General features: G+C 42.1%; 1 protein-coding gene across 1 annotated transcript in view; it reads left to right on the forward strand.

Moving 5' to 3' along the window:
* LOC126438108 (peroxidase-like) overlaps positions 1-17428 on the forward strand; it is a 181745-nt gene that overhangs the window by 39965 nt on the left and 124352 nt on the right. The window contains exon 3 of the mRNA XM_050090519.1: positions 13787-13888. Within this exon, the coding sequence (XP_049946476.1) occupies positions 13787-13888 (102 nt within the window). The remainder of the gene's footprint in view (positions 1-13786; positions 13889-17428) is intronic.

The following is a 17428-nucleotide window of genomic DNA, read 5'->3' on the forward strand; positions in this document are numbered from 1 at the left end:
TGGTCAGCACAATGGACTTGCATTCGAGAGAATGACGGTTCAAACCCGCCTCCGGCCATCCTGATTTAGGTTTTCCGTGACTTCCCAAAATCGCTTCAGGCAAATGCCGGGGTGATTCCTTCCCCACCTTTCCCTAATCCGACAGGACCGACGACCTCGTTGTTTGGGCCCTTCCCCCAAATCAACCAACCAACAGTTAATTAAGGATACGTGCGATCTGTAATAGTTTACAGTAAATTTTTTTGTCTCGATCACAATATAAAGCAGTTTCATACCACCTTTATAGCGAAGTCCCTAATGCAACTGGTATCGTTAAGCATATTGTGAGACGTAATCAATAATGGTGCTGTCGATCGCGTTGGCAGTACATTGGACACGTTTGAGCGCCTTAGAAATTTTCTGTTTCCAGTGCACCACTATTTGTATCTCCTCACAATCTACTTTATGAAACCAATTGAACTAGGTGCTATGATATGAAGATGGTTGATCAACAACTGAAAGTGGTTATCATTATTTGACTCAGACCAAGATGACGTCTATTGTGTAATGAAGCACATTTTTATTTAACACTTCCCAGTCATGAAAAATTAGTTATATGGTGTTACTCTATTTACGTTAATCAGTAAAATTGTGATGAACTACTGACGACGCCAGTAATGGTAGCTTGTCCTCATTTAAATACACAAAAATCCGATGTAGGAAAGCGTAGACGTTTCGCAGTACTGTGCACACTTTATGTGCGACAAGGTTAGCTGCAATCCCATTTAGACTGGCAGTACCATTATGTTTACATCAGAGAAAGGTTCAGATAGTTCAAATGGCTGTGAGCACTATGGGACTTAACATCTGAGGTCATCAGTCCCCTAGAACTTAGAACTACTTAAACCTAACTAACGAAAGGACATCACACACATCCATGCCCGAGGCAGGATTCGAAACTGCGACCGTAGCGATCACGCGGTTCCAGACTGTAGCGCCTAGAACCGTCAGAGAAAGGTATCAGCAGAGATAGCTATTAGGTCCGCTCCGCCGGTGGAAGTGGCAGTGCGGTTCTAGGCGCTGCAGTCTGGAACCGCGAGACCGCTACGGTCGCAGGTTCAAATCCTGCCTCGGACATGGATGTGTGTGATGTCCTTAGGTTAGTTAAATTTAACTAGTTCTAGGGGACTAATGGTCTCAGAAGTTGAGTCCCATAGTGCTCAGAGCCATTTGAACCATTTTTAGGTCCGCTCCGGTATTGTTTCAAGTGAAGTGCTATAGCGGTGTCGCCTTCTACACGAGGAGGTAATCACTGCACCGTCTAGCAGGTTGCGACAAGAACAGAAACACGGGATACGTTAGGCTAGTATTGTCCTTTCAGTTGTTTCCTACTGCTACCATAGCTATATTATACCATAAAAGTGTCTTCCAACAGTTCAGTCGCAGGCAAGATTTACGACTTAGGTACTTAAATGATGCCGGCCGGAGTGGCCGTGCGGTTCTGGGCGCTACAGTCTGGAGCCGAGCGACCGCTACGGGCGCAGGTTCGAATCCTGCCTCGGGCATGGATGTGTGTGATGTCCTTAGGTTAGTTAGGTTTAATTAGTTCTAAGTTCTAGGCGACTGATGACCTCAGAAATTAAGTCGCATAGTGCTCAGAGCCATTTGAACCATTTGAACTTAAATGATACTACTGCTGAAAGGGGTATGAGAGTGTCTTTTTTTTCTACATAACATCGTAAGAGTGAGCGAAGTTACGTAACGTACTGTCTGGCAAACAACAGTCAACAATCAACAAAACAGTATCTGTCGATCTAGCTTTATGAGCACCTGAAAATTAATAGCGCACAGAGAAACGTCGCTCATTTTCTGTTTCCATTCGATCGGTGTTCGTTAGTTGATTTACAACAGACCCTTGGTCACTGTGTATCGTGAAGTGATCGTAAAAATTTCATGGCGCCCATCAAACGTGGCACTCTGTGACAACTTAATGCAAAGAATGATGAGGGATATTTTGCACTGACTGTGATAGACATGCTATGACAAGCAAGTATATTTTAACTGAATGTAAGGAAACGACATTATAACGCCGCGAACTATTCAAACCCAAAAGTACAAGATTTACATTTACAACCAGCAACAGAAACATCATATTCGCGTTTCAGAGTTCTTGAGTATGTGAAAACGATTTTGTGCTTCAGGGGAGCAGAATGTCCTTGAATTTACAGTGCGAGGAAGTGAAAAGGTAACGTACGATTCCATAAGCTGATAGGCCATAACATTACGATCACTGCTCACTGCGACGTTGGATGTCGCCTGGTGGCGTTGTGGGCACGGGACACGGTGACAGAAGGCAGATTATTACTACACAGAACCTGGGAACGAGTATCTCGAAGCCTCAGATCTGATCGAATGCCCACGTGCTACTGTCGTTAGCATCTACTGAAAGAGGTAGAAGGACAGCGAAACTATTACTAAGCACTAAATGGTTGGTCGTCCACGACTCTTCACAGAACGTTGGGTTTGGAGGTGACATCTCTTCCGTAAGAGCACAACGATGGTGCACAGTGTTTCGAAGCACACCGTTCATCATCCGCAGACCACCCCTGCGTGTTCAAATGTTGACTCAGCTACATCGTCAGTTACGATTGCAGTGGGCACGGATCGTCGCGATTCGACCGTCAATCAATGGAACTCTTGGAGCGAATCACATTTTTGCTGCGCTAGATCGATGGTCGTCTCCACAATTGCGTCATCGAGGTGAACGGCGGCTCGAAACGTGCTGCGCGGCGGGGGTGAAGGCTAGTGGGAGCTGTGTTATACTGCGGAAGATATTCTTCTGCGCTTGAATGGAACCTGTGGTAGTAATCGAAGACACGGTGACAGCTACGAGCCACGTGCACCCTTTTATGCTTGATATCTTGCCCGACCGCGATGTCATCTTTCAGCAGTATAACTGCTCGTGTCTCGGAGCCAGAACCATGTTATAGGGGTTTGACGAGCTCATTGTGACCTCACGTTGATGTCTCGGCGACCACATTCGCCTGATGTAAATCCTATGGAACCCATCTTGATCGGGCGCCATGCCAGTTTACACAAATCAGCGGCCCGTTATTTACGGGTATTATATGACCTATCCGTAGGCATCTAATGCCACATACCTCCACAAATCTACCAGCAAACGCTGTCGGATCCCTGATACACAGGTACAGTGATGCATTTCGTCCCAAAGCCGGACAAACAAACTATTAAGCAGGTGGTCATAATGTTTTGGCTCATAACTGTAATCACATCTCATTCAATTAAGTGTAGCAACCTAAGAGCCCCCACTTCACTACGCGTAAGCACGAAGCCCGATTCCTGTGAGTGAAGTGAAGTGAACACGACTTAGCATCTTTCGTCGAAAGCAAACCGCAAAGATGTATAATTATATGAGCGGTGAACCAGAGAGGTTATTTCAGTGTTCGCACCAATTAATGGAAACTGACTATAACAGACCCGTGTAAAGCATGACGAAGATAGATATCGCGATGCACTACAAATAGAGCATAATTGGTAGAAATGGAAGTGTCGAATAAAGAGGCACCTTATATTGTTTATTTCCTAATCGTACCACAAGACATCTGTCGTCCAATAATCGCGACATACTTTTCTGTATTTCTGAAGTAATCTACTACTTTTCTCACCATCTAATGTAACTGTTAGTTACTTGTTCATAGACTATATTCACGATAAATGTTACGAAGTAAACCGGCCGGGGTGGCCGAACGGTTCTAGGCGCTTCAGCCCGGAACCGCGCTTCTGCTACAGTCGCAGGTTCGATTCCTGCCTCGGGCATGGATGTGTGTGATGTCCTTAGGTTAGTTCGGTTTAAGTCGTTCTAAGTGCTAGGGGACTGATGAGCACAGAAGTTAAGTCTCATAGTGCTTGGAACCATTTGAACCATTTGTTATGAAGTAAAACCTGTCAGCAAACACACACACACGTACACACACACAAACAAACAAATATATATAGACGGTGTTTCAAAACCTTTGCAGAAATGTGTAGGGTTGATAAATCACGTCGTGGAGAACAAGATGTTCGCTGACGCTTCCTGACGACGCGAGGCGTAGCTTAAGATTGGTTATGTCCCTGAGAGGCAGCAGGGAGTAGGCCTCTGAGATATTCGTATGCAATTTTAGTAGTAGATCTTCGAAAGCTCTTTTACATTCTGATTCTAATATTGGATTCCCTATCTCTTTTATATCGATTCCCGTTTCTTCTTCTACCACGTCATCAGACAAGTCTTCCTCCTCATAGAGGCCTTCAATGTACACTTTCCACCTATCCGCACTCTTCTCTCCATTTAACAGTGTAATTCCCATTGCATTCTTAATTTTGTCACTCTTGCTTTTAATTTCACCAAAGAGTGTTTTGACTTTTCTCTATGCTGAGTGAGTCCTTCCGATCATTATTTCTTTTTCCACTTCTTCATATTTTTCCTGCAGCCATTTCGTCTTAGCTTCCCTGCACTTCCCATTTATTTCGTTTCTGTGTGGCTTGTATTTCTGTATTCCTGAGTTTCCCTGAACATTTTTGTACTTCCTTCTTTCATCGATCAGCTGAAGTGTTTTTTCCGTAACTTACAGTTTTTTCGCAGTTACCTTCTTTGTACCTACGGTTTCCAACTTCTGTGATTGCCCCTTTTAGACATGCCAATTCGTCTTCAACCGAACCGCCTACAGAGCTACTTCTTATCACAGTTTTTATAAAACCTCAGAGAACTTCAAGTGTATCTCATCAATTCTTACTACTTCCTTATCCCACTTCTTTGTGCAGTGATTCTTCCTGACTGGCCTTTTAAACTTCAGTCTACCCTTCATCACTGTTAAGTAATGGTCCGAGGTTGTATTTGCTCCAAGGTATGTCTTACAATCCAGTATCTGATTTTGGAATCTCTGCCTGACAATGATGTAATCTAACGGAAACCTTCCGGTATCTCCCGGTCTTTTGCAAGTATACCTCACCCTCTTGTGATTCTTGAACGTGTAACCTCCTCCTCACTTATCGACCTTAAAGACAGTGAAAAATTAAACCGTGTGTACCTAATGGAAATTTGGGAAAGGCAATCGTCACCGAAGTTAATCTGTCGGTAAAGAGGGAGGAAAGGGTTACATCTAAATGAAAGGAAAAATGCAAATGAAACTGGTGGAAATTAATTTTGAAAAGGGGTAAAGTTAATAAAGAAAGTAAATGTGCGGCCGTTACGTTAACAATTAACTAGCGGTAATTAGATAATTGAGATTTGGGGGAAATTACGGTCGCCAGTCCTATGGACAATTACTATAGTAACTGAAAAAGAAAGGTTATTACACATATAATTAGCACTAGAAGCGTGGCAACTGAAGGTTGACACGTGTAGTGTGAAAACTGACAGTTTGTCAGAAGTAATAAATTTCGCTACACTCTGACTTAATTTAGCAAAAGAATTAATAAAACCGGGAAATTGAAAGTTAATTTAGTGACTGAAATTAATAGTGAGCTTTGTTTCTGAAGCACATCGAAATTCAGTAAAATACGGTTAGTCTTGGGCTACCTCAACAATCATTTCAAAAGCTACTTGAATCTACGCAATTTAGAAATAAGAGATTTAACTTTGAACTTGAATTAAATGATTATGAATAATTAACAATAGTAAAATTTAGTACGTACCAAGCTGAGCTGCAGTCACAGGTAAGCTAAAATACGGTAACAAAACTCGCACTCTTAATTTGTGCTTGTGTAATCTAAATACTGTAGCCAGCTATGAATACCTTAACTGAACTTTGAAATTAAAGCAGTGAAATCGAATGATATTACTTTAATGCTGGCGTTTGAATTTCAACGACACTCGGGTTCATTCCGGAAAAGGAAGGGACCCTGCTTGGTAATGCAATTCGGACAATGAGCAACAAAGGTTCATGCTACGTTGCTGTAATTTAGTGAGAAAAAATTTAACAGTTTGAATAGCTGAGGTCTGCCATACAGTTCTAAAACTTTACGTGCTACCAGTATTCCTTGTTGGTTGATTGAAGGTTTGAAGTCGTCGATCGAGGAGGTGGCGACGGTCACTCATTGTCGGCCGTCGCTGTTACAGAAGCTGGATGTTGGCGAGCCTTCTTCTCGACACGGTCTCCAGCCGAAACGGGCTCTTGATGTGTGCCAGCTAACGCTTCCCGTCCGCGACACCATGTCAGAAACTAACATAGCAAGTCGAGCGCAATTACATGCTACCAAACCCCGAAAGTGCGGCAACTCGCGGGAGCGTCACACAACACACCTGCTCCACTGCCCTCCTCCTCCACGTGGCCGAGTTCACACTACCAAAGATCGTAAACACTTTGGTTCTCCACACGACCTATCGATGTATGGTTCGATAGCATAGTTTTCCCTAGGCAAGACCCAGCGTAAAAATACAAATAATATTTACAAAACAAACCAATTATACATCGACATAAATAGCCCAATGGCATCTCTAGTTCCCACTCCTCGCCTGAAACCAAATTGTTCATCTCCTATTACGCAGTTCAGCTTTCCATATAGCCTTCTGTTGAGCGTCCTCAGAAAGACTTTGGCTGCATGCGATATATAAAGACACAGAAATGTCATATCTTCAAGTAACAAAATAAGGAAAAAATTCATAGTACATTAGATGGAAATAGAAGGATATGCATTTCCGGCGTTACAAACGGGGTATTCTGTTCGCTATTATTAGCTGAAATTTAGTGTAGAATTTTGCGTTTAGATCATCTAACATTTGTTCCATCTCTCCTGCACTCTCTGCCATCACAACCATGTCGTCTGCAAATCTTATACACTCCACTCTCCGACCCCCTATGCAAACTCCTCTCCTTCCATCAAAACTTCTTCCAGATATATATTGAACAGTGTTGGTGATAAACAACATCCTTGTCTTACACCTCTTCCCAGTTCAATTTCTTCACTCATCACATCTCCTATTCTTACTCTTGCTGCCGCGCGGGATTAGCCGAGCGATCTAGGGCGCTGCAGTCATGGACTGTGCGGCTGGTCTCGGCGGAGGTTCGAGTCCTCCCTCGGGCATGGGTGTGTGTGTTTGTCCTTAGGATAGATTACATTAGATTAGATTTAGATTAGATTAATACTAGTTCCATGGATCATGAATACGATATTTCGTAATGATGTGGAACGAGTCGAATTTTCTAATACATAATTAGGTTAATTTAACAACATACTTAAGTTAATATAACAACTTTATTTTTTTGTGTTTTTTGTTTTTCTTTTTTATTTTTATTTTTTTTTATTTTTTAAATTTTTTTTTCTTAATTTATATCTAAAAATTCCTCTATGGAGTAGAAGGAGTTGTCATTCAGAAATTCTTTTAATTTCTTCTTAAGTACTTGTTGGTCATCTGTCAGACTTTTGATACTATTTGGTAAGTGACCAAAGACTTTAGTGCCAGTATAATTCACCCCTTTCTGTGCCAAAGTTAGATTTAATCTTGAATAGTGAAGATCATCTTTTCTCCTAGTATTGTAGTTATGCACACTGCTATTACTTTTGAATTGGGTTTGGTTGTTAATAACAAATTTCATAAGAGAGTATATATACTGAGAGGCTACTGTGAATATCCCTAGATCCTTAAATAAATGTCTGCAGGATGATCTTGGGTGGACTCCAGCTATTATTCTGATTACACGCTTTTGTGCAATAAATACTTTATTCCTCAGTGATGAATTCCCCCAAAATATGATGCCATATGAAAGCAATGAGTGAAAATAGGCGTAGTAAGCTAATTTACTAAGATGTTTATCACCAAAATTTGCAATGACCCTTATTGCATAAGTAGCTGAACTCAAACGTTTCAACAGATCATCAATGTGTTTCTTCCAATTTAATCTCTCATCAATGGACACACCTAAAAATTTGGAATATTCTACCTTAGCTATATGCTTCTGATTAAGGTCTATATTTATTAATGGCGTCATACCATTCCCTGTACGGAACTGTATGTACTGTGTCTTATCAAAATTCAGTGAGAGTCCGTTTACAAGGAACCACTTAGTAATTTTCTGAAAGACAGTATTGACAATTTCATCAGTTAATTCTTGTTTGTCAGGTGTGATTACTATACTTGTATCATCAGCAAAGAGAACTAACTTTGCCTCTTCATGAATATAGAATGGCAAGTCATTAATATATAATAAGAACAACAAAGGACCCAAGACTGACCCTTGTGGAACCCCATGCTTGATAGTTCCCCAGTTTGAGGAATGTGCTGATCTTTGCATGTTACGAGAACTATTTATTTCAACTTTCTGCACTCTTCCAGTTAGGTATGAATTAAACCATTTGTGCACTGTCCCACTCATGCCACAATACTTGAGCTTGTCTAGCAGAATTTCATGATTTACACAATCAAAAGCCTTTGAGAGATCACAAAAAACCCCAATGGGTGGTGTTCGGTTATTCAGATCATTCAAAATTTGACTGGTGAAAGCATATATGGCATTTTCTGTTGAAAAACCTTTCTGGAAACCAAACTGACATTTTGTTAGTACTTCATTTTTACAGATATGTGAAGCTACTCTTGAATACATTACTTTCTCAAAAATTTTGGATAAAGCTGTTAGAAGGGAGATTGGATGGTAATTGTTGACATCAGATCTATCCCCCTTTTTATGCAAAGGTATAACAATAGCATATTTCAGTCTATCAGGGAAAATGCCCTGTTCCAGAGAGCTATTACACAGGTGGCTGAGAATCTTACTTATCTGTTGAGAACAAGCTTTTAGTATTTTGCTGGAAATGCCATCAATTCCATGTGAGTTTTTGCTTTTAAGCAAGTTTATTATTTTCCTAATTTCAGAGGGAGAAGTGGGTGAGATTTCAATTGTATCAAATTGCATAGGTATGGCCTCTTCCATTAACAGCCTAGCATCTTCTAATGATCACCTGGATCCTACTATATCCACAACATTTAGAAAATGATTATTAAAAATATTTTCAACTTCTGACTTTTTGTTCGTAAAGCTTTCATTCAATTTGATGGTAATATTGTCTTCCTCTGCTCTTGGTTGACCTGTTTCTCTTTTAATAATATTCCAAATTGTTTTAATTTTATTATCAGAGTTGCTGATTTCAGACATGATACACATACTCCTGGATTTTTTAATAACTTTTCTTAATATAACACAGTAGCTTTTATAATTTTTGATAGTTTCGGGGTCACTACTATTTCTTGCTGTCAGATACATTTCCCTTTTCCGGTTACAAGATATTTTTATACCCTTAGTAAGCCATGGTTTGTTACAAGGTTTCTTACGAGTATATTTAACTATTTTCTTGGGGAAGCAGTTTTCAAATGCATTTACAAAAATGTCATGAAATAAATTATATTTTAAATTGGCATCAGGATCACAGTACACCTCATCCCAGTCTAACTGCTGTAGGCTTTCCCTGAAATTTGCAATTGTTAAATCGTTGACTGAACGTACTACTTTGGAGGACTGTTTAGTATTGCTGAATGGAGCTATGTCATATATTGTAACTAGCTGTGCACCATGATCAGAAAGACCATTCTCAACAGGCTGAGCATTTATCTGGTTAAACTTATCTTGGTCTATAAAGAAGTTATCTATCAGTGAGCTGCTATCCTTTACCACCCGAGTAGGAAAATCAATAACGGGTGTCAAATTGAAAGAACCGAGTAATACTTCAAGGTCATTTTTCCTATTACCCTCTTTCAGAGAATCTACATTGAAGTCCCCACAAATAATAATTTGCTTCCCCCTGTCTGACAGATAGCACAACAAGGAGTCCAAATTTTTCAAAAATAGATGAAAATTTCCTGATGGGGACCTATATACAGTTACAATTACAAATGTGCCTTTATTTAATTTAAGCTCACAGGCACATGCTTCTATATGTTTCTCTACACAAAACTTTTTTGTTTCTATACTTTTTGCACAATGATGACTTTTGACATATATGGCAACTCCTCCTTTCTCCATATTTTCTCTCATTACATGTGCAGAGAGCTTATATCCACTTACATTTACCTTATCCATGTCAGTAACAATGTGATGCTCAGACAGGCATAATATATCTATTTCATTCTCAGCTTCTAAATCTTCTAAACAAACCAGAAGCTCATCTACTTTTTTCTTTAAACTCCCAATATTTTGATGAAATATACTTACATTATTTTTAATTATACTTTTATGAGAACCTTTCCTTATTCTAACATTTGCAGTACTCTCCTGTCTGAGTTTCTCATTGTGCTTAGGCCTAGTTGCTATACCAGTGGTCACATGGTGTTCAGAGAGGCAGATTATGTCAACTGGGTTGGGTGACTTTAATTCATCAATGCAATTACCTAGGACTGAGATACAACTTGGTGGAGATAAAATTTCTGGTGATTGGTGAAAGTTTATAATTGATAGCTGTGATTGGTGATCAAATGTGGTAGAATTGTGCTGTTTAATTTCTTTCCTAAACTGAAGATTTGTTTCAATCCTGACCTCTCGTAGAACTTGACATCTTTCTGTCTTACCTATCCTAAAAAAGGTGCTGCTCCAACACCTGTAACCACTGGTATTTTACCATTCATGGCAGTGCCTCCCCCCCTTAAATTTCCTGCTATTACCCCAGCCAGTTTCCCCTTCCCTTTCCTGTTGAGATGTAGGCCATGCCTGGTATAGTCCCACCTACTGAGATAATCAACAGGAACCACACCAATATGAGCCCCCGCACCCGACCCAAGCAGCTGTTCCAACTCCAAATTAGCTCTCCCAACAGAAGAGTTCAAATGAGGCCGGTCATGGCGTCTCAGGACAGATATAAATTCAACATTGGTGTGTCTCGATGCTGATGCAATCTTTACCAGGTCACACTCTATACTGTACCCAGGCTCTCTGTCGATGCTGTTCCCTGGCCCTCCCACAATAACCACGGTGTCTTCCCTGATAAATCCTTTACAGAGTGAACCTAAATCCTCTGTCACCTGATCCAGACTAGCACTTGGTTTAAAAAATTTGTGACCTGGTATTCTGGTCCTAATTCCTCCTGCAGAAGTTGGCCTACACCTCTGGCATGAGAACTGCCTAACAACAAAACTTTCTTCCTTTTCGATGACTTTCCTACATTCTTTTTCAGTTTCCTATTGAAAGTTTGTTGTGTCCTGTCTACACCTACCTCTGCTTGAGGCTCATCAGTTTCTAACTGAAGCAACAGGTCAAACTTATTTTTGACATTCACCACAAAACTGTCAGACTTAGTTCTAGGCCTGTTCCTTCTGCTACCTGTTGCTACTTCCCACCTCTCTTTGCCCTTCTCCCTCCTTAACCTGTCCAGATCTTCCCTAGCCTGATCTAGCTCAGCCTGAAGGGCAGCAATTTTCCCCTCCTGTTCCACTATCTTCCTATCTCTGCTGCAAATCCTACATAACCACTGATGAGCCTGATCCACTTTCCCAACACCCACGCCACTGCAGTCCCCCCAGTGAAAAAAACTACTACATCCATCACACCAAACCCCGGAACTAACAATTCTACGGCAAGTCAGGCACTTCTCACTCATGGCAAAAATAATACTTTAGCTAGAATAAATCAATTAAATTACCGAAAATCAAAAAAGACGTTACAAGAATTAAGCCTATTCACAAATGTATATAAGCAAGGTTTCTGATTTAAAATTCCGCTGTTTTTCTGAGATCTGTATTAAAACAATGAAGGTATACGCTATTTATTATATATTTCACTCGATGGAATGAAAAAAAGGATAATTTAGGTTAAGTAGTGTGTAAGCTTAGCGATTGATGACCTTAGCAGTTAAGCCCCATAAGATTTCACACACATTTGATCATTTTTGAACTTACTCTTGCTCTCTGGTTCAAATAGAAATTCCTAATTAGCCGTCTATCCCTCCAGTCAATTCCATGTTTCCTTAGGATTTCCATCAGTTTGTCCCGTCTGACGCAGTCAAAAGCCTTCTCAAGATCAATGAACACAACATGCACCTTCGTTTTCTTCTCCATGTACCTCTCCCCTATCACTCTCAATAGCCCAATGGCATCTCTAGTTCCCACTCCTCGCCTGAAACCAAATCGTTCATCTCCTATTACGCAGTTCAGCTTTCCATATAGCCTTCTGTTGAGCGTCCTCAGAAAGACTTTGGCTGCATGCGATATCAGGCTCACTATTCTATGTTCCTCACACTTTTTGCTGTTCTTTTTCTTTTCTATACGTATTACGATACTTTCTGTAAAGTTTCCTGCCATGTATATTTGATTACACAGTTCAGTCAACTCCCTTTTCCCTTCTTCCTCCAATGACTTTAACAGTTCCGCGGGAATCTCATCAATTCCCATTGCCTTTCCATTTTTCATCTCCTTCACAGATTCTTCAATCTCACTAGTTAGTATTGCATTTCCTTTGTCATCATCTGCAACTTTATGTTCTTCCTTTATGCCAAGGTCTTCTTCACTTGGTCGGCTGTCTGCAGCGTATAGCCATTCTATATATTCTTCCCATCTTCTCAGTATTTCTTGGGGTTCACTCACCATTTTACCGTCTGCTGCCTCTGCTTCTTAGTCCATTGTTGTTTCTCTTTTCCCTGAATGTCAAATCCATTACTTCTTTGTACATAAAATCATATTTTCCTTCTTCGTCTAATTTCTCTCTCTGTTCACACTTTTCTGTGAGCCATTTCTCCTTTGCTTTTTCTGTCTCCCTTCTTAATTCATTATTCAACCTCCTGTAATTGCGTTTCCCTTCTTCTGTGTTTACAGTTTTTCATTTCCTGCGATCATCCATCTTGGTTATCATATCTGGTGTTACCCATTCTTTTTTACTTTTTTCCTCTCCTTGACTCCAAGCGTTTCCTTAGCTGCCTTTATGATCCCATTTTTAAAACGATCTCATCTTCCTTCTGTGCATCCCGTTTCCTGTCCTTTCATCATGATTTCACAATATGCATTCACTAATTTTTCACAATACGTCGAATGTAGCTACTATTGTCATCATCGTCAGGCACGCACAGAAAACTTGTACTATTCTGTACACTAGTAATAAACAGTGTATAATGGGCAGAAACAACTGAACTGGTGACTTTACGGTGGTGCCGAAACTGCGCGCGAAGGGCGGTAAAGTATGACGCACGTAACAAGCGGCCCACTCCGTCCCGTCTGAGGGTTTCCATTCGGCTCTGTGTAAAACAGGGGTATCCAGCCAACATCCCATGGGCCCCATGCGACCCAAAGCAACCATCTATCAGACGACTGAGAAAAAAAGAAATTCCTTATAATTCCTTTTATGTAAAGGTACGATCAATTGAATGTTTTCAATCTGAAACTCCTGCCACACAATGCTATTGTCATTGGTCGATACTGTTTTTTTTTTTTTTCTTCTTTTTATTTTTTTCAGCTGTTTTTGTTGGTAGTGTAAACTATCATACAGTATTATGCGCGGCCCACATATACTCGTCTTCTTCCAATGTGTCGCAGGTCAGCTAAAAGGTTGGGCACTCCTATTGTAAAACGACTAGCAGCGATTCACATAACAAGCTACACGACGGCTACAGTGAGTCGAAGACGAAGCTCTGCGCTGCTAGTGTGGAAGGGCGCGTAAGTCCAGTGCACAGCAGATCGCTTCAGCTGAGATCTGCCTCCCGACAAACCGACCCAACAATTTGTGAGCGAGAACGCGCTAAGAATATCTTCGTAAACGCACCAACATTAAAAACGAATTCCGCCCCGTGTCGTCAGTATGATGCTGAGAGACATGACGTGTTGTGCTTTGTGTTGCAGGACCAGCTGCAAGGTGTGCAGCAGCAGCTGCAGACGGCGAGCAACCCAGCGCTGCAATCGGCGCTGTTCATACAGCAGGAGCAGCTGCTGTCCATGCTGCAGGTGAGGCTCGTTGTCACTCTGTCTGAGTAGCACACACACACACACACACACACACACACACACACACACACACACACACTAGTCTAGCATGGAGCCATCGGTCGAGTACAGGGAGATTACCACTGACTACCACCTTGCCTTGCGTATGGCATGTAAATAGTATGGATACTTGTAGTAAGTATGAGGTTCTCTTAGTCGCCGGCCAGGGTGGCCGAGCGGTTCTAGGCGCTACAGTCTGGAACCGCGCGACCGTTACGGTCGCAGGCTCGAATCCTGCCTCGGACATGGATGTGTGTGATGTCCTTAGGTTAGTTAGGTTTAAGTAGTTCTAAATTCTAGGGGACTGATGACCTCCAATGTTAAGTCCCATAGTGCTCAGAGCCATTTGAACCATTTGTTCTCTTTGTCTTGCTGCAGAGTAATCCCAGAACATCAGATAGAAGAGAGAATGAAATGCATCCCTGTAGTTCGAATAGAATAGCTTTGCAACTGACAGACGCCAATGGTAGGGAGTGGTGCAGCGGGGTCTCTGTGCACGAGGGGTAATACTAATGAAGTTTTGACCATCACCGTAAAAAAAACAAGTTCACCACGAAACTTGTTGATGGTGTAGGTCCTTCACTATATGCGCACTGTTCCACAGACCGCATTTTTCGAAACAATGGGTGACTTGGCGGAGACTCCACGCTGCGACCGATTAAACCATTTGACCGTGTAGTCGCATATCTTAAGATTTCGCAAGCAAGGCTGTCGACTCAAAACAGAAATGGGGAAACGTACACAACTCGCTGTCGAAATAGCAGTTACAGCACACTCAACTACTATAGTATTTTTAAAATGAGGTTATTAATGAATGAAACGAGTAAATTTGTTTCTGAGCTTCCACGGAAATAAAAGTTAACATTGAATAGCTGGTTGAAAAGCAGTTTGAAATAATACGGTCGTTAATCCAACTGAACAAACTGCAAAACCAGTTGATTAAAGCAGTGTTGTACATAACCTACAATTGCGCAATTGCGCGTGGAAGTCGATTACAAAATTTTGTGTCGTGCCAACTTAAACAAATATTTCCTGAAATTATTGGATTTATAATGCGTGAATAACTCTGCTCAATGATTTTCACAGAATATTCTTAATACAGTAAAACGTACTCTGTTTACTGCAAGAGTGAAATTATCTTGAACACGACAATATATAGATGCTGTAGCACACTAACACTTACCTTTAGATATTTACGCTGATGAGGCAAAACATTATGACCATCTCCTTAATAGCTCGTTTCTTTGTCTTTGGAACGAAATACATCATTGATTCCACACAACAGGGTTCCGAAGGTTTGTTGGTAGATTGGTGGAATTATGTGGCATTAGATGGCTACGCACAGGTCGCATGATTCGCGTAAGTAACGGGCCGCTGATTTGTATTCGTGGTCGTGGCGTCCGATAGCGACATATATGGCTTCCATAGGATTTACATCAGGCAAATTTGATCGCCGAGACATCAAGGTGAGTTCACTATAATGCTCGTCAAACCACTGTAACATGGTTCTGGCTCCGAAAGACGGACTATCGGACTATTATACTGCTGAAAGATGACATCGCCATGGGGAAAGACGCCGCACGTGGCAGCCGCGCGGTCTAGGTGGCACTGCCAAGGTTCGCGCGGCTCACCTCCCTCCCCCCCCCCCCCCCCCCCGCTCCCCCCCGTCAGAGGTTCGAGTCCTCCCTCGGCCCTCGGGCATGGGCGTGTGTGTGTGTGTGTGTGTGTGTGTGTGTGTGTGTGTGTGTGTCGTCCTTAGCGTAAATTAATTTAGGTTAGATTAAGTAGTGTGTAAACGTAGGGACCGATGACCTCAGCAGTGAAGCGTGAAGGGATGCAGGTGGTTCGCAGCCGTCGGCGTGTCTTCGATTCCTACCACAGGTCCCATTCAAGCGCAGGAGAATGTCTTCCGTAGCGTAATACTGCTCCCACCAGCTTGAGTCCGTGGCGCACAGCACGTTTCGAGCCGTCGTTCACCTCGATGACGGCGACCTAGCGTAGTAAAAATGTGATTCACTTGAAGAGCAGATACGTTTCCACTGACCGCGTTTCCACTGATCGACGGTCGAATAGCGCTTATCCCGTGTACACTGCAATCGTAATTGACAACGTCGTTGGGTCAACGTGTAAATATGTAGGGGTGGTTTGCTGCGGAACTCCATGTTCAACAATGTACGATGAACGATGTGCTTTTACGTGCACCAGCATTGTGCTCTTTCGGCAGGTACGTCACAGATCACCATCTGTCCTACGTTACAGAACAGACAAGCCTCCAAACCCCACGTTCTGTTAAGAGTCGTGAACGTCCAACCATTTAGCGCCTAATGGTAGTTTCACTGTCCTATCTCTTTCCGTAGATCACGACAGTAGCACGTGAACATTCGACCAACTTCACCGTTCTCGAGATACTCGTTCACAGGCTCTGCTTAAGAATAATCTACTCTATGTCAAAGTCACTTGTATCAGTTTGTTCCTCCATTTCCAGCTCATATCTTCGCTAGGGTGATTCCCCGGACCGTGTCTGCGCGCAAAGCCAACGGGCGGTATCCAAAGTTACGGTGGGCTGGTTTGGCTCACCAGTGTATTTTTAGATGAAATAAACAGAACGAGAAAATCTTGAAAATAATGGAAACTCATAATGAAACGTCAACTGTTGAAACAACGCTGTAATACTGCACACCAGGCGATGAGCACGTGGCAGTATAACAACACACGCAAATTTCTTTCAGTGCTTAACTGCTTTTAAAAGAGACATCGGAATTTACCGTTTAAATTACTGATCACTCTGAGTGGCAGTCATACAATCCCGTGATGTTGGCGTCGTCGACTGCCCTAATTTTATGTAGAGGTTGGTCAGCGATGACAGTGATTAAGAACTACTCAATGTCAGACGTTTATGACAACTCACCAATGTTGTGGAGTGAGATAAAAAAAACGTCGTGTGGCTAGGGCCTCCCGTCGGGTAGACCGTTCGCCGGGTGCAGGTCTTTCGAGTTGACGCCACTCCGGCGACCTGCGCGTCGATGGGGATGAAATGATGATAATTAGGACAACATAACACCCGGTCCCTGAGCGGAGAAAATCTCCGACCCAGCCGGGAATCGAACCCGGGCCCTTAGGATTGACATGCTGTCGCGCTGACCACTCAGCTACCGGGGCGGACGTGGAGTGAGATGAACTGCTGTCAGTGATTTTTCTCAGCCAACTATAACCCACGAGTGTGACGCCTGCTAGAAATTCACATGGGCTTCAATCGCGCCTCGCAAATGCACGCGAGCCCCATTTGCGAATCTCCATCATGGCTCAAACTTACTACTAGCGACGCTTTCAGCACTCTTAATAAGTCCCTCTGCGATCAGCTGGTGCACTAGCACACACTAAATTTCAAAGTCATTCAAAAATGGCTCTGAGCACTGTGGGACTTAACTTCAGAGGTCATCAGTCCCCTATAACTTTGAACTACTTAAACCTAACCAACCTAAGGACATCACACACATCCAT

Source organism: Schistocerca serialis, chromosome 1, assembly GCF_023864345.2.
Source record: "Schistocerca serialis cubense isolate TAMUIC-IGC-003099 chromosome 1, iqSchSeri2.2, whole genome shotgun sequence".
Taxonomy (NCBI): domain Eukaryota; kingdom Metazoa; phylum Arthropoda; class Insecta; order Orthoptera; family Acrididae; genus Schistocerca; species Schistocerca serialis.